At 24.8% G+C, this 18,653-nt stretch overlaps 2 protein-coding genes across 4 annotated transcripts; one reads left to right on the forward strand and one right to left on the reverse strand.

Moving 5' to 3' along the window:
- Positions 1-1,274: 1,274 nt before the first annotated feature.
- LOC123264413 (epidermal growth factor receptor substrate 15 homolog) lies at positions 1,275-10,018 on the reverse strand. Of its 2 annotated transcripts, none has more exons than XM_044727696.1 (7): positions 9,859-10,018; positions 9,615-9,793; positions 5,783-5,919; positions 4,021-4,242; positions 3,762-3,941; positions 3,554-3,682; positions 1,275-1,821 (listed from the first exon to the last, which is right to left on the reverse strand). In XM_044727696.1, exons 1-7 carry the CDS (start codon positions 9,966-9,968, stop codon positions 1,612-1,614), a joined length of 1,167 nt encoding a protein of 388 aa, XP_044583631.1. In that variant the 5' UTR covers positions 9,969-10,018; the 3' UTR covers positions 1,275-1,611. The 2 variants fall into 2 exon arrangements, with proteins under 2 accessions (XP_044583631.1, XP_044583630.1); XM_044727695.1 differs by lacking the exons at positions 9,615-9,793; positions 9,859-10,018 and adding exons at positions 6,144-6,366; positions 6,503-6,712.
- Positions 10,019-10,678: 660 nt separating this feature from the next.
- Positions 10,679-18,592, forward strand: LOC123264412 (endoplasmic reticulum junction formation protein lunapark-A). 2 transcript variants are annotated; one of them, XM_044727692.1, is made up of 10 exons: positions 10,679-10,818; positions 12,153-12,447; positions 13,124-13,165; positions 13,541-13,728; positions 15,119-15,305; positions 15,391-15,402; positions 15,480-15,771; positions 15,917-16,078; positions 18,150-18,404; positions 18,475-18,592. In XM_044727692.1, exons 2-10 carry the CDS (start codon positions 12,421-12,423, stop codon positions 18,555-18,557), a joined length of 1,248 nt encoding a protein of 415 aa, XP_044583627.1. In that variant the 5' UTR covers positions 10,679-10,818; positions 12,153-12,420; the 3' UTR covers positions 18,558-18,592. The 2 variants fall into 2 exon arrangements, with proteins under 2 accessions (XP_044583627.1, XP_044583628.1); XM_044727693.1 differs by lacking the exon at positions 10,679-10,818 and having other exon boundaries at positions 12,022-12,447; positions 15,480-15,654.
- The last annotated feature ends 61 nt before the right edge of the window (positions 18,593-18,653 follow it).

Genomic DNA, 18,653 nt, shown 5'->3' on the forward strand with positions numbered 1-18,653 from the left:
ATTCCTTAATTCTTAACATTTTTGTAAATATAAGTCCATTCTGATGTTACTCTCATCAAGAGCTTTCATTTGAGTACCCACATGTACTTTTCATATATTTTATAAATATCATATATATTAAATATATGAAAAATGCATGTGAATACTCAAATGAAAGCTCTTGATGAGTGTATCATCGGGATGAGCTTATATCTTTAAAAATATCAATACCTAAGGAATGATATTGTATCTCTTCAACTCATGATATTTTAAAGGATATAAGCTCATCCCGATGTCACACTCATCAAAAGCTTTCATTTGAATACCCACATGCATTTTGATATATATATTTCATATATACATATATTTAATATATATTTCATAAATACATATATTTAATAAATATAAATATACGAAAAATTGATGTAGGTACTCAAATGAAAGCTCTTGATGAGTGTATCATCGGGATGAGCTTATATCTTTAAAAATATCAATATCTAAGAAATGATATTGTATCTCGTCAACTCATGATATTTTAAAGGATATAAGCTCATCCCGATGTCACACTCATCAAAAGTTTTCATTTGAGTACCCACATGCATTTTGATATATATATTTCATATATACATATATTTAATATATATTTCATATATACATATATTTAATATATATTTCATAGATACATATATTTAATAAATATAAATATACGAAAAATTGATGTGGGTACTCAAATGAAAGCTCTTGATGAGTGTATCATCGGAATGAGCTTATATCTTTAAAAACGTCAATATTAAAGAAAGTGCAGTGCAATTTAACAAAAGTTATTATTTAATAATGCAAAATTTTAATTTTTTTTTATTTATAAGTCACAGTAGTCACACAGTGACTGCAAATTTGCTAGTTGTTATTCTTATTGAATTTATAGCTTACGATAACAATAAGAATATTAATACTAACCACAACTGAAATTTTATTATTATTATTTTTAAAAAATCATTTACATTAACTTTCGAAATTTTTTTCTTCTGAAATGTCCTGGCACTAAAATTTCTTAAAAGAAAAAAAATCTGAAAATTTATAAATAATTTATATTCATAAATATTTTACTGAAAAAAAATTCATTTTTCATAAAAAAAATGAATGTTAATTCAATTCTATAAAAATAAAAATAATCATTTAAACACATGCAATAAACTTGGAATTAAAGATCAAGATAAAAGAAAATAATTATTGACCTTTTATTTAACGAAATTAATAAATTTCCGATTTAAGTACTTAATTAATTAATAACTAAATTAATCAAATAACTTATTTATTCAGCAATCACGCAAACATTTAATTATTCACAAACACAATTCGCATTTATAAGATTAATTAACTGACATTTGTTCGTGCGTTAGATTTTTTTAGATATTATATATTAATATAAAGTATCTGAATTAAATCAATATATACAAATACACAATAATACTTATTTTTCGTATTTTTTTTTCTATAATACAGCTTTTTTTATAATTATTTATTATCATAATTATAATTATAATCATATATCTTTAACTCTTATCAATAATTTTTTATTTACGCTCGTTAAACAATTATCACTTTTGATACCTAATTGTTATTGCAATTACATTAATGCGGTAGTAGTCCATCAGCTATCGTTTGCCCATTATTATTATTATTATTATTACTATCGGTAGCATTGACATTCGGTTGCTTAATATCGGTGCTGGAGTTCAATGTCAGCATTTGGTTCGTTGAATTTTTTAGATTTTTGTACGAGTATTCTAACTGTTCAATGCGACTCATCAAACTTGCATCTACGCTTCGGACGTTGTTTACCTAAAAATAGAATTTTTTATTGATTAGTTAGTTAGTTTGATTATTGGCTATTAATTATTTAATTCTGTCTATATTCAATTCAAGGAAATTATTTACATAAAAAATACTTAAAATTTTTATGACACACAAGTTTACAGATATTAAACATTTTTTATAATTTTATAGTAATTATATTATTAATGAAATAAATTTAATAAAAAATTCCACATACGAAAATTAGAAAAAAATTATTATTGGGAATTTTTTAAAAATATTTTTGTTCATTAAAATTGATTTTTAATAAAAATCAACAAAATTTATCAGCTAGCTTCATAAAATTATTTTCAAAAGAATAAATAATTTTCTTATCAAATCTATATTATTAAGAGAATAAGAAAAATTTTATATAAGAAATACTTCTAGATACATAATTAAGAAATGACCTTGTATCTTGAGAACTATCGACATTTTTAAAGATATAAGCTCATCCCGATGTTACACTCATCGAGACCTTTCATTTGAGTACCCACATCAATTTTTCATATATTTATGTATGTTATATATATATGTATATATTAAAAATATATGAAAATGCATGTGGGTACTCAAATGAAAGCTCTTGATGAGTGTAACATCGGGATGAGCTTATATCGTTAAAAATATCAATAGTTAAGAAAGTACAATGCAATTTAACAAATATCTTGTAAACTATTGACATTTTTAAAGATATAAGCTCACTCCGACATCACACTTATCGAGACCTTTCATTTGAGTACCCACATCAATTTTTCATATATTTCAAATATATGATATATATGTATATATGAAAAATATATGAAAATGCATGTGGGTACTCAAATGAAAGCTCTTGATGAGTGTAATATCGAGATGAGCTTATATCTTTAAAAACGTCAATAGTTAAGAAAGAATAATACAATTTAATAAATATCTTGTGAACTATTGACATTTTTAAAGATATAAGCTCACCCTGATGTTACACTCATCGAGACCTTTCATTTGAGTACTCACATCAATTTTTCATATATTTATGTATATTATATATATATGAAAAATATATGAAAATGCATGTGGGTACTCAAATGAAAGCTCTTGATGAGTGTAACATCGAAATGAGCTTATATCGTTAAAAACATCATTAATTAACAAAATGCAATAGTTATTCCTTAATTTTTAACATTTTCGTAAATATAAGTCCATTCTGATGTTACACTCATCGAGACCTTTCATTTGAGTACCCACATGCACTTTTCATATATTTCATAAATATCGTATATATGAAATATATAAAATATATGAAAAATTGATGTGGGTACTCAAATGAAAGCTCTTGATGATTGTAACATCGGGATGAGCTTATATCTTTAAAAACGTCAATAGTTAAGGAAGTACAGTGCAATTTAACAAAGGTCATTATTTAATAATGCAAAATTTCATTTATTCATAGTTCACAAGTCACGGCAGTCACATAGTGACTGCAAGGTTACTTGTTTCAAAATAAAAAAATTAATTTAATATTTTAGAAATGAAAATTCTATAATTAAAATTTCTCAAAAGTATTTAGGTCAATAACTTAGAACATTTAAAAATATTTCCTAAATATCATTGGGACCTTTTAGAAAGTTTCATATGAGTTTCAAAATTATTCTAAAAATATTTAAATTAGTTTTATAAATAATGACCTTTTTTTCTATTAAAAAAAAATATTTTTTTAAGTAATAAAAAAAAAAATTACCTCATCAGTTAATTTTTTAACAGAACTAACGATAGTTGTTTGTTCATTAGCTTTAGCACACTCTGCTTCTAAAGACTTTACTTGCATACTTGCATTTAGTGTGGTGTCTTGCAATGAAACCAACAATTTCTATAAATAAAGAAATAAAATAAATTAATTAATAAATTTATTACAAACATTATTAAGTAGCTAATAAATAGAAAATTACATGATCTTTCTGCTGATCATCGGAAAGCGATTGATAACCATGTGTGAGCGTGTCATTAATCGACGACAAATTATTTCTTAACTCAGATATCGTGTTACTCAATTCTTCAGTTTTAACTTTAGACTCGTTTGTTGGCATTGTTAATTTCTGAGTTACTTTTGTTAATTCATCTAGAGCCGTCTGAAAAAAAAAAAAAAAATAATAATAACAATTAAATCAAGAGCAATTAATTATAATTATTAAAATATAAATAAAGTACCTTTATATTAGTGATATTCCTTTGAAGATCATGTTGTGCATCTTGTAATTTAGTTTCAGTCTCTTTTAAAGCGTCAACAGTGACTCTTAAATCCCGAATTTTACTTCCAAAAGTTGCGACACTTGAACTTATGGACTTTACTTGAGTCGGTATGTTTGTTAATTCTGGTGCATCGTGGAGAAGCTCTTGTACTTGATGGAGTCCTTTTTGTATGTTTGTCAGCTTTAATTGAGTAATTAAAATTTATTATTATTTTTTTTTTTTTTTTTGTTAAATATTTAAATAAGTATTTTTATATTTTAGATTAGACTAAAAAAATTATTTCTAATCCAAAATTTTTAATTATTTTATAATAATAATAATAATAATAATAATAATAATAATAATAATAATAATAATAATAATAATAATAATAATAATAATAATAATAATAATTAGCAACCTTGCAGTCACTATGTGACTGCCGTAACTTATGAACTATGAATGAGAAAAATTTTGCTTTATTAAATAATGAATTTTATTAAATTGCACTGCAATTTCTTAGCTATTGATACTTTTAAAAATATAAGCTCATCCCGATGTTACACTCATCAAGAGCTTTCATTTGAGTACCCACATGCATTTTTCATATATTTTATATATTTCATATATATGATATTTATAAAATATATGAAAAGTCCATGTGGGTACTCAAATGAAAGGTCTCGACGATTGTAACATCAGAATGGACTTATATTTACAAAAATGTTAAGAATTAAGGAATGACTGTTGCATTTTGTTAACTAATGATGTTTTTAACGATATAAGCTCATCCTGATGTTACACTCATCAAGAGCTTTCATTTGAGTACCCACATGCATTTTTCATATATATTTCGTATATATATATATATATATATAATATATATAAATATATGAAAAATTGATGTGGATACTCAAATGAAAGCTCTTGATGAGCGTAACATCAAAATGAGCTTACATCTTTAAAAATGTCAGTAGTTAACAAAATACAAGGTCATTTCTTAATTATTGATATTTTTAATGATGTAAGCTCATTTTGATGTTACGCTCATCAAGAGCTTTCATTTGAGTACCCACATCAATTTTTCATATATTTATATATATTATATATATGTATATATGAAAAACTAATCAAAATGCATGTGGGTACTCAAATGAAAGGTCTCAATAAGTGTAACATCGGGATGAGCTTATATCCTTAAAAATATAAGTAGTTGACAAAATAAAACAAGGTTATTTCTTAATTATTGATATTTTAAAAGATGTAAGCTCATCCCGATGTTACACTCATCAAGAGCTTTCATTCGAGTACCCACATGCACTTTTCATATATTTTTCATATATACATATATATATAATATATATAAAATATATGAAAAATTGATGTGGGTACTCAAATGAAAAGTCTCGATGAGTGTAATATCAGAGTGAGCTTATATCTTTAAAAATGTCAATAGTTCTCAAGATATTTATCAAATTGCATTGTACTTTCTTAACTATTGACGTTTTTAAAGATATAAGCTCATTCCGATGTTACACTCATCAAGAGCTTTCATTTGAGTACCCACATGCATTTTCATATATTTCTCATATATACATATATATAATATATATAAATATATGAAAAATTGATGTGGGTACTCAAATGAAAGGTCTCGACGAGTGTAACATCAGGATGAGCTTATATCTTCAAAAACTATCAATAATAATAATAATAATAATAGTAATAAAACAAAAGTTACCTGAATAGTAAAATTATTAATTTGAGCTTTAACATCAGTTAATTGTGTAAATAACAAAGTTTGATTATTCTGCAAATCTTTCGACAACGAGTGGCATTTTTGCAATGCATCTGGTACGCCTTCACTACCGGCAATAGCTGCAACATAAATAAAACACTAAAATCAATAAACAAGTTGAAAATAACAATCTACCTGAAAAAAAAAAAAAAATCTGATAAACAATAACAACAATATGAAATAAAAAAAAATCCGTAAATAAATAATTCACTCCTCTCCGTCATGAAACAAAACCCGCTGATTATAATAAACATATTAATCATTAATGATAGATCTCTTGAATCTGATCCCACGTGACCGATACCTTGGTCGACTTCCGTTCTGAGTGACGTGAGTTGCTGACGGACATCGATAAACAGCCAAATGAGACTGGCCGTCGCCAGCAAAGAAGCGCATCCGAAAAACGCGCTGCAGGCCTTTAAAAGACCCGGACAAGACCGATTTCTTCTTGCAGCTGTCTTGCGATTCCCTCTTACAGAAACGTTCCAATATTCTGATCTATCATCGCTGCTATCTGTCAGCAATTCCTTAAAAAAAAAAATAAAAAATTACAATAATAATAACAACAACAATAATAAACCAGTTCCTTAATATTTGACATTTGCAATCAGATCGTTTCGTAACAAATCAAAGCAACAATTATTACCCAATAAAAATATTTACCTGAGAGCTGCGTTTTCCTGAAACTCGTCGTGATATAACATGTGACGGTGCTAATGCGTCAAGTTCCTTGCGTTTTTTCATTTTTTTAGTCGGTGGGCGCAATGGTACCGTAACAGCAACTGAATCCATTTTTTTAAACTATTTTTTTTCTTTTTTAAATTAATAATTTTTTGAACCAATAATAATAATGTCTCAAATTTACATTATTTTTTCTTTTTTTTTATATTAATTAAATTAATAATTCCTTGCACAAATAATAATAATAATAATAATGACTCAAATTTACATTATTTTTTAAATTAATAATTTTTTGCACGAATAATAATAATAATAATAATGTCTCAAATTTACATTATTTTTTTCTTTTTTTTTTAAATTAATAATTTTTTAGACGAATAATAATAATGTCTCAAATTTATATTATTTTTTTTTCTTTTTTTTTCAATTAATTAAATTAATAATTTTTTGGACGAATAATAACAATAATAATGTCTCAAATTTATATTATTTTTCATTTAAATTAATTAAATTAATAATTTTTTTGGACGAATAATAATAATGTCTCAAATTTATATTATTATTTTTTTTTCTTTTTTTTTTTCAATTAATTAAATTAATAATTTTCTGGACGATTAATAACAATAATAATGTTTCAAATTTACATTATTTTTTTCACCTTGACTCGCACAAATCACCAACAATTTTATTATTTTTTTTTTACTATTTTTGATTAGTCATCAGCTTTTTACAACAATTTTTTTATCACCAATAAGCAATCATAAATTATAATAAAAAAAAAAACACTTATCACAACTTAATTTATAATTATTCTCTTATCACTTTTTTATCTACGTCTATCTCACAGCCAACTATTTTTTTTACCAAATAATACTTTATGTACACAAATGGTTTTACAATCCTAAAATATTAAAAAAAAATTTACTTGCTTAAAAAAACTTTCTTTAAAATTATTTAACTAAAAACTAAAATTTGATTATTTATTCATTGAAAAAAAAAAAAGTTTCCAAGGCTTTTGGTGATAATAAGCGACCCTGGTTAGATAAGATACAAACTTTAAAAATACCTTTACAAATTAATTAAAGAAAGTTTGTTGAAATTAAGTAAACAGATTATTTGAACTTATCAAACGCTGAGGAACTATCGATCCACTGACAACTCATTCTTAAATTCATATTTCTAAATTTATTAATCAATAAATTGTTTAAGAGTTTTTTTAGATGGTAATGATAAGTAATTATTACTAATTTATTTTGATTTGCTTTTTGATGGAGATTTATGTGTGAATTATTGTAAATTGTTAATAAAATAAAATAATGGAGGAAATTGTACCGCCTCCGCGCAATTCACAAACGATACTGATACTGGGTGGCGCGCGGCGCTACATTAGATTGTACATGTTGAAGCTTGATATTGACTTGACTAAAAGGTGTGCGAAGGTGGTAACACTCTTGACATATAATACAATATAAATACATGCAGATATACGGTTGGATAATACCGCTGTTTAAAGAGATAAAGGACACATTAACTTGTTCTTCAATTTAACTTTGAACGTATAAGTGCTATTTTTTTTTATTGAAGCTATATTTATTTATTTATAGATATTGATTAATGGTTTTGATAGTTTTTACTTCTTCTTTTTTTTGCATTAAATAATTAAAGTTATATGTAAATACTTTTTTTAAGATAAATGTAATTTTGTAATAGAAATTGCAATAAAATACTTGATTTTGATAACTTAATTACTTAATTTTAAGTTAAAATATTTAATATTTAATTAATGACTCGCAAAATTGAGTCTTGGTAGTCGACGTTCAAAAATTTCTATTTTTTTTTATCAATTAAATTAAAATAAAAAAAAATTACACGTATAATTTTTAAAATTTTCTACAGGTCGAATTTTTTAGTTTAATTTTTTTATGACATTAACGTAATCAATTACTTGACAATTTTTTATTTTTTTTGTTAACAAAAAAATTATTTCTGAAAAATTGTATTTTGATTTTTTTTTTTAATTTTTCCATGTCAATATTTTTTTGCCATAGTTTGTTACAAAAATTCTTAAAACTAGCAACCTTGCAGCCACTATGTGACTGCCGTGATTTGTGAATTGTAAATAAATAAATTTTTGCTTTATTAAATAATGATTTTTGTTAAATTGCACTGTAATTTTTCAACTATTGACGTTTTAAAAGATATAAGCTAATATTCATGTTACACTAATCAAGAGCTTTCATTTGAGTACCCACATGCATTTTTGATATATTTTTCATATATACAGATATATATAATATATATTTGAAAAATATAGGCTCATCCTGATGTTACACTCATCGAGAGCTTTCATTTGAGTACCCACATGTATTTTGATATATTTTATATATATATATATATATATATATATATATAAATATATAAAATATATGAAAAATTGATGTGGGTACTCAAATGAAAGGTAATGATGAGAGTAACATCGGGATGAGCTTATATCTTGAAAAATGTCAATAGTTGACAAGATATCAGGTCATTTCTTAATTATTTTTGTTAGATTACACTGTACTTTCTTAACTATTGACGTTTTCAAAGATATAAGCTCATCCCGATGTTACACTCATCAAGAGCTTTCTTTTGAGTACCCACATGCATTTTGATATATTTTTCATATATTTATATATATATAAATATATAAAATATATGAAAAATTGATGTGGGTACTCAAATGAAAGCTCTTGATGAGTGTAACATCGGGATGAGATTATATCTTTAAAAATGTCAATATTTCACAAGATAAAAGGTAATTTCTTAATTATGTATCTAGAGATAGAGCATTTTCGAATGCCGCCTCAAAACTTATTATCATAAATTGACTATTGGTGAGAATGATATGAAACCCTGAAAAAAAACAACTCCAAATCAAGACCTTCCTAATGATACCAAATTAAACCATAAAAACCCATTTTATCATATTTATACACTGGTCACAAAATTTTTCTGATTCTCTTAATAATATAGATTATCAAATATTCAACAAATAAATTGTTATATTTATTTGAAATAATTTTTCAATAAAAAAAATATATAAAATACTAACCAGAACGTATAGATAAATCCATCCGTCCAATTTCTCCATAAAGAATAGCTGCCACCCATGACAATGCAATCAACCAAAAAGTAATTAAAACCGCTGCTAACCATAGCGCAATTACCCTCGATTTACTTCTATTACACGAACACTGATTTTTATTATTTTTTGTTCTTACTCTTGGTCTTCTAAAATAAAAAATTTAAATAAATTTTTTATTTGTAAAATTAATGACACTGAGACTAATATTTACCTTTTGACATTTCTTTTGACAGGTTTGATAATCAAGCTGTCAGAGGAGCTGTCGGAATTAGAGGGACGATCCAGAAGTTTAATCGTCTCTTTTATATTTTTACTTCCCATAGTTTATTTCCATTTTAGGTAATTAATTTATTTTATTTTATTTTTTAAAGCTAAGTACGTAGATAAATATTTATTTTAATGAAATAAAAAATAACCTCACAGTTGCCATTTTTATTTATTTTATTTATTTAACTATTAATTAACAGATTTTCACGGTTTTATTTTTTAAGTAAATTTACTTATAAATGCAATAATTTTATTTAATTAAATTATTTAATTATACATCGTGTTTTATGATTTTCAATTGTAAAAAATAAGTGCTCTGTTGTCATACACACGTTTTTCTCAGTAGTTTATATTTTTCTCCGCTTGGGAGCGCTGTATGTTTATTTTAAAAAGTAGTTTCGATTTTTCCCGCGTACGATTTGAATTTTGCGCGCTTTTTAAAGTTAAATTTTTTTTTTTTAATTATTAAAATTTTTTTTTCTTTGTTTAATAAAATTATTGACCGTGATTAATTACTCAATATAACATATAATTAATATGAAATAATAATAATATTAAGTTTAGTGTATAAAATAATTTTAATAATAATGAATGCAATCAATGATCAAAAATTATTGAAAGATCACGTAATTTATCTAAAAATAAACTTCCATTTTACTAATACCGTAATCAAGGTGCCATATGTGTATACCAGCCATCAATATATATATTTACATAATGTATATGTAAATGTATATAATATGAATATGAGTTATTTATAAAGTGGGTCGTATAAGCTGTAATATAACATCGGATTATATTGCAATGAAAAGGTATTAAATAAATATGACAGATAAATTACACAGGCCTGTCATTATTTTCAGAAATTACTGGAATGATAATTAAGAAAATAAAAACAATTTTGGTAAGTTATTTATTTGATGTCATTTTGAAAATATTTTCTTAACTACTTGTTGAAAAAAAATAAAAATTTATGATAGTGAAATCAGTTTAGAAATTTTTTTATGATTCAAAAGTCACTTAATAATTTTAACAACTGTGACAAATAAATTATGACAAAAAAAAATTTTCATTTGTAAAAAACTTGAAAAACTACAGACGCAATTTTTAAAGAATGTTTAAAAAAAAATCAAAAAATTAAAAACGTCAGCTAACTTAAGTTATTAAAATTAATTTAGCAGATATTTGATAATTTTAATAATTTTTTTAATAAATAAATTAAGTCAAAAAAAATAAGTAAAAAAAATGATAACACTAAAGTTAGCCAACATTTTTAATTTCTTGATTTTTTTAAATTAATAAATTATAAAAATTTTTTTTTTAATACATTAAAGTTAGCAGTCACTTAATTTTTTTAACAAATAAATTTTTTCCAAAAAATTGTTTTTAAAAAATTGCTTTTTTTATTTTTCAAAATTTCTCCATGTCAATTATTTTATATCATTTTTTTGCTATAATTTATTTGTTAAAAAATTTCCAAAAATTGTCAAAAATCTGCTAAATTAATTTTCATTTTTTTTTAATTATTTTGCAATAATTTTTTTTTTAATTTCTAGGTAAATGTCAATTATTTTATCTTATTTTTTTTGCCATAATTTATTTGTTAAAAAAATTCTGAAAATTGTCAAAAATCTGCTAAATTAATTTTCATTTTTTTAAAAATTATTTTGCAATAATTTTTTTAATAAAAAAAAAAATTTTTAATGTCGGCTAACTTAATTTTCATAAAAAATTGTTGAAATTTGAATAAATAATGCAATTTTTTAAAATAATTTCTCGGAACAAATTGATTTGTTAAATAAAATAAAACAGCTAACTAATATTATCTTCATGATTCCTAAATGTCAAATTTTTAGTCAAAAAAATTTTTCAAATCATCAATTTTACTATCACAATTTTTTAAAAATATTTACTAAATTAAAACTAAAAAAAATTGTTTAATCTTCTATAATTTTTTAAAAAAAAAAAATTCCTAAAAGCTGTCAGATGTCTGATAACATAATTTTAATAAACTTATCAGCTGTTTTGATTTCAGTATCATATATAAATAAAAAGTGGCAATAAAGTGGCAATAAAGCTAAAGCTGGTTATATTATAAGTATGTACCTTGTATATAAACATTGTATTATGATAACGCGCACACTCAAACTCAAGTAATAAATATATCTATTTTAAAATTCTCGGAGTGGTTGGCTTAGCTTAGCTCTGGTTGGTATTTTCCTTGACATTGGTTTTTAGCTAGCAGCTCACCAACAGTCAAGCTCAACTGAACACAGTCATACATATAGAATACAGACCAGCACAGCAAAGACAGAAGCCAAAGTAAAGCCCGTAGCGTATGCCGCACAATTGCAAATTGCAAATGCCTGTAAACGCTGCTCGTGCTCGTAGGCCCACGCTCACTCATACAGGCTGTCGCTGTTAATTTTTCTGCTCTTGCAATTTCCTGGAGCCTTATCACTGCAATTCATCACTTAACAATAACTTGAACTATTTATTTATCAAAATGGGAATTATTCTGTCAAGATTTCGTGTAAGTTTTTTTTATTATTTATTACTCCATTTTATTTTACTTTTTTTTTAACCACTTGCGCGGTATTTGTGAAAGTTTTAGGTTATGATCTCAAAACAAACTTGAATTTCTCTAATTATTTTTTATTTTTAAAATAATTAAAAATAATTATTACTCAGTTTTGTAATTACTTATTATAATTATTGTTGGTTTTTTTTTAATTATTTTTTCAGGTAATTTTAATTGTAAGTTTGAAGGTTAGGCGCGATTTTTAAAATTGAAATTCCATATGTTTTAAAATTTATTATTTTTTTTTTTTTAAATAAATCAGCTGATTTTTTTTATTTAAATTATTCATAAATTTATTTTAATTAATATATATATTGATTAATTAATAATAACACATGGTAATAAAATAAATGTGACTGGTCAAAGCGTTAATTTATTCTTGAAACAATTGTCTCGGTGAATCCAAAATTACCATCCAATGACACAGCAACTGTTTTTAAACTTAATGGATTGTCTGGATGGTCAAATAGGTCACGAATTATATTTTTGGCAAATAATAATATTTTTTTAATTTAATTTAATTTATTTATTTTTTAATTACTTTATTATCATTTTTTTCAATAATATTTTCTTATGTATTAATAGGATTATTATTTTAATTTATTACTAAGCGTATTTTTATTTTTAGAAAAAGAAGACGACAATAGAAATTTTGGAGGACCTTGACTCCGTAAGTTCTTTTTTAAATTAATAGGATTATAAAATTAAAATTAAATTAGCAATTGAAAATATTTAGAATTTTTTTTTTTTTTTTATTACAAAAAAAAATTCTACTTGTAAAATATTTAATAAATTAAGAATGTAATTTATTTTATTTCTAATTTAATTAATAAAAAGATTTTTTAATTTTTCATTAATTAAATAATAAGTAGAAAAATAATTTTAAAAAATTGCATGTATAATTTTTAAAATTTTTTTACATGAGAAATTTTTTCAATAAAATAAATTATAAAAATTTCTAAATGACAGCTAATTTAATACTCATGATTTCAGTAAAATAATTATCAATAAATATGTAAAGAAAAATTTTTATTTTTTATTACAGCAAATAAAAAAAATTGAACAGTATGGTCAAACAACAGAACAGAGGCATAAAAAAATAGTTGGAACATTAATAATATACAGTGTGTTACTTTATGTCGTAACGGCGGTACTGTTTTATTTTTACTTCTTTCCCGCTTCACTTTACGATCAACTTTTTTACATCACTCCATTATTAATTTTTCCATTGCTGTAAGTACATAAGCAAATAGATAAATCTATTCTATTAAGATAATAAGATGGGTTTTTACCAATAGTAAATTTATGATGATAAGTATTTAGGCTGCATTCGAAAATGCTCTATTTCTAGATACGTAATTAAAAAATGACGTATCTTGTGAACTATTGACATTTTTAATGATATAAGCTCATCCCGATGTTACACTCATCAAGACCTTTCATTTGAGTACCCACATCAATTTTTTATATATTTATATATATATTATATATAAGTACATATGAAAAATATATCAAAATGCATGTGGGTATTCAAATGAAAGCTCTTGATGAGTGTAACATCGGAATGAACTTATATCGTTAAAAATATTAATAATTAAGAAATTACCTTCTATTTTGTCAACTACTGACATTTTCAAAGATATAAGCTCATCCCGATGTTACACTCATCAAGACCTTTCATTTGAGTACCCACATCAATTTCTCATATATTTATATATATTATATATATGTATATATGAAAAATATATGAAAAGTGCATGTGGGTACTCAAATGAAAGGTATTGATGAGTGTAACATCAGGATGAGCTTATATCGTTAAAAACATTATTAGTTAACGAAATATATTAGTCATTACTTAATTCTTAACATTTTCTTAAATATAAGTCCATCCTGATGTTACTCTCATCGAGACCTTTCATTTGGGTACCCACATGCACTTTTCATATATTTTATAAATATCATACATATGAAATATATAAAATATATGAAAAATGCATGTGGGTACTCAAATGAAAGCTCTTGATGAGTGCAACATCAATATGAGCTTGTATCTTTAAAAATATCAATAATTAAGAAATCACCATGTATTTTGTCAACTACTGACATTTTTGAAGATATAAGCTCACCCTGACTTTACACTCATCAAGACATTTCATTTAAGTACCCACATCAACTTTTCATATATTTATATATATTATATATATGTATATATGAAAAATATATCAAAATGCATGTGGGTACTCTAATGAAAGCTCTTGATGAGTGTAACATCAAAATGAGTTTATATCTTAAAAAAAGTAAATAATTAAGAAATGACATTGCATCGGGTTATCTAATGACATTTTTAAAGATATAAGCTCACCCCGACATTACACTTATCAAGACCTTTCATTTGAGTACCCACATCAATTTTTCATATATTCATATATATTTTGTATATGTATATATAAAAAATATATCAAAATGCATGCGGGTACTCAAATGAAAGCTCTTGATGAGCTCGGTTTCTACTTCACAAGTCCCGGCAGTCACATAGTGAGTGACTGCAAGGTTGCTAGCATACTAAGATTGAAACCCTAAAAAATAAAAACTAGAAATTTTATTAAAAAAGTCATTTTTACAGGATAATATTTACCAAAAAACTGGTGACGTGGTATTACAAAAGAAAAATCTCAAGGAATCAAGAAAAATTAGTAGACATGCAGAAAGAGAAGAAGAAAATTTTAGATCAAGTCACTGAGACCGAGACTTATAAGAAAGCTAAAGAAATTTTGCTTAAATTCGCTCCTGATCAATTGAGAATGACACCTGTAAGTTTTTCAATATTATTCTAATTATTTTATTAATTCATTTTAATAAAATTAAATTTAATAAATACTTTAATTTTTTTTTCAGCTTTCACCTCAGGTAAAAAATCTTAACTTAAGCAGCATAAAAAAATTCCAATAATTTTTTTTCCGTAGATTAATAAAAATAATTTTCAGCCGGTATCAAAAACACCAATGACAACCCCAGTACCAAGGCGCCTGAGTACACCACAGCCTCAGACACCGATGCCTCAGCCATCGATGGCCACTCCAATGCACCAGACGTCTGACGCAACTGAGCTGCGAAAGCGCGCGTTGGCAGCAACCAGCCCGCAATTAAATTCATCAATCGGTAGGCCTGTAAATACTGGTCTTGTACCAGTTGGGTTAGCTTCTGCTAATACTCCGCAGCAGACTCCATATTATCATCCGAGTGGTAGATTGTTAAATGCTTCGTTAATCCGTCCTCGTTAGTATTAACCCTCTAGCTTCATTGCTATTGTTTTATTAATTTTATTAATATGCCTTGGTTTTTGTGTGTTGGTATTTTAAAAATTTTTTTTCTTTTTCATCAATTATATTTGTCTAATTTATTTACTGTTACTTTAAAATAGGGTCACCGTTACCACGTCCGATACTTCCGAAACAGAGAAGTTATTTGGATCGCTTGGTTGAATATTTGGTGGGTGATGGTCCCTCTAATCGGTACGCGCTGATATGTAGGCAGTGTGATTCACATAATGGAATGGCGCTCAAAGAAGAATTTGAATATTTTGGTAAATTTACTTTTTTTTTTTATTTTATTTATTTAAACATTTTCCAAGGCAAAAATCGAATAGTAAAAATACATAACAATTTTATGGTTGCATAAATAATATGCCATATTTATATTAAGTTGATTTAGTAAATTTAGAAAAAATAAAATCAGTAAATTAATTTAAATATAAGGTAAAAGACCCAGTTATTGACACTAGCCTAATTGTTTGACACGTGCAATTTTATTCTAAATAAAAAATTATATTTATTAATTTATTAGAGTTGATTTTTTTTTCAATTAAAATAAGATTGTAAGTGTCAATAACTGGATTTTTTGCTTTATTTATAATTAAGAAAATAAGAAAAATTTTGTCTTCAGTGTATTTATGTAACTTTTTTGAATTAAATTTACAATTTTTAATATTTCGGATGCTTCTCAACAATAGTTAATTTATTTATGATAAATTTTTGGAGTCATAATTAGATTCAAATTTTGCGATAAACAAAATTTGTTTATTTATTTTGTTTTGTACATGTGAATGTGATTATAGTTCGAAAATTAATTTATATAATTAAGAGATAAAAATAATCTATATTATTAAGAGAATAAGAAAAATCCTTGTCTCCAGGATAGTCATATGATAAAATCGGTTTTTTTTTTAGTGAAATTTAGGGTCATTGTAAAGGTCTTGACTTGAATTTGTGCCTTTTCAATGTTTCATATCATTCACACCGATAGTCAATTTATTATGATAAGTACTTAGACTATATTCTAAAATGCTCTATCTCTAGATACATAATTAAGAAATGACCTTGTATCTTGAGAAATATTGACATTTTTAATCTTATAAGCTCATCCTGATGTTACACTCATTGAGATCTTTTATTTGAGTACCCACATCAATTTTTTCATATATTTATATATATTATATATATATGTATATATGAAAAATATATCAAAATGCATGTTGGTACTCAAATGAAAGCTCTTGATGATTGTAACATCAGGATAAGCTTATATCATTAAAGACATGATTATGTAACAAAATGCAACTGACATTCCTTAATTCTTAACATTTTCGTAAATATAAGTCCATTTTGATGTTACACTCATCGAGACCTTTCATTTGAGTACCCACATACACTTTTCATGTATTTTATATACACCATATGTATAAAATATATAAAATATTTGAAAAATGCTTGTGGGTACTCAAATTAAAGCTCTTGATGAGTGTAACATCAAGATGAGCTTATATTGTTAAAGACATGATTAGTTAACAAAATGCAACTGTCATTCCTTAATTCTTAACATTTTCGTAAATATAAGTCCATTTTGATGTTACACTCATCGAGACCTTTCATTTGAGTACCCACATGCACTTTTCATATATTTTATATATACCATATATATGAAATATATAAAATATATGAAAAATACATGTGGGTACTCAAATGAAAGCTCTTGATGAGTGTAGCATCGAAATGAGCTTATATCTTTAAAAACGTCAATAGTTAAGAAATTACAGTGCAATTTAACAAAAGTCATTATTCAATAAAGCAAAATTCTATTTATTTATAGTTCACTTCTCGGCAGTCACATAGTGACTGCAAGGTTGCTAGTTAAATTAATTATTCAACAATAATTAAATTAATTTATATAATTAAGAGACTAAAAAAATTTTTTTAACGGGTATATTTTTATCGTAAATTAGTTTTGATATTTTTTTCAGCAATTGTCATTTACAATATAAATAATTAAGCGAGCAAGGAAAATTTTCAGACGAGCATGTAATTATATTAAAAGAATTTTAATAATTAAATTTTGTATCATCAGAAAGGTCTTGACAAAAATTAGTATTTTTTCTCGGTTTCATATATTTTTCAGTGATAGTAAATTTTTGCTAAATTAATTAACCATAATTTTTTCCATCACATTTGTCCATTCATTTATTTTTAATTGATCCTGTGATAGTACTACTATTTTTAAAATTTATCTAAAAAGTACTTAAATTATGTATAGAATAATTATAAATATACAAAAATCATCAAGGAAAATTTTTTCTATTAATTATTTTTGTTTGTAAATAGGGTTCCGTTGCTGTTACTGTCAATACTGGAATCCAGCACGGAAACAAAAGCCATCAGCGCCAAAATTAGATGGTGATATTACATCCCCGTTATCAATAACCGGCCGCCAAAGCGGCAAGTCAACAAACCACGAAGCGACGTCATCTAGCTCGTCTGGCACTGACTCAGATATTGAAGTCGTTGATAAGCCAGACACACCAGAAGCAGAAGCCATTGAGTCTGATAAAATAATTGATCAGAAGTTACCCGACAAAGGTACATTTAAAAGAAAAAAATACCTTCAATTAATTAATTAATTGATAATAAAAAAAAATTACTTTTGTAGTTTTAAATGAAGAAAAAAAAGTAATTGAAGAATCTGAAGATAAATCTGACCAAATGGAGGTAGACGAATCTCCACGTAAATGATAATAAATAATTATAAATATTAATTGTAAATTAAAACAAAAAAAAAAACATTTTTAAGACCAACAGTGGCTTGGATTTTTAACGTTTTCGCGTGCA

Source organism: Cotesia glomerata, linkage group LG4, assembly GCF_020080835.1.
Source record: "Cotesia glomerata isolate CgM1 linkage group LG4, MPM_Cglom_v2.3, whole genome shotgun sequence".
In the NCBI taxonomy this organism is placed as follows: domain Eukaryota; kingdom Metazoa; phylum Arthropoda; class Insecta; order Hymenoptera; family Braconidae; genus Cotesia; species Cotesia glomerata.

Excerpts from the sequence above, each read along its gene's own strand:
- LOC123264413 (XM_044727695.1), bottom strand. The coding sequence starts at position 6,631 with ATGGATTCAGTTGCTGTTACGGTACCATTGCGCCCACCGACTAAAAAA. Across the intron at positions 4,243-5,782 it reads TTAATAATTTTACTATTCAG|CTGACAAACATACAAAAAGG; the intron begins GTAACTTTTGTT and ends ACTCAATTAAAG. Across the intron at positions 3,683-3,761 it reads ATGATCAGCAGAAAGATCAT|AAATTGTTGGTTTCATTGCA; the intron begins GTAATTTTCTAT and ends CTTTATTTATAG.
- LOC123264412 (XM_044727692.1), top strand. The coding sequence starts at position 12,421 with ATGGGAATTATTCTGTCAAGATTTCGT. Across the intron at positions 12,448-13,123 it reads TTATTCTGTCAAGATTTCGT|AAAAAGAAGACGACAATAGA; the intron begins GTAAGTTTTTTT and ends TTTTATTTTTAG. Across the intron at positions 16,079-18,149 it reads AGAAGAATTTGAATATTTTG|GGTTCCGTTGCTGTTACTGT; the intron begins GTAAATTTACTT and ends GTTTGTAAATAG.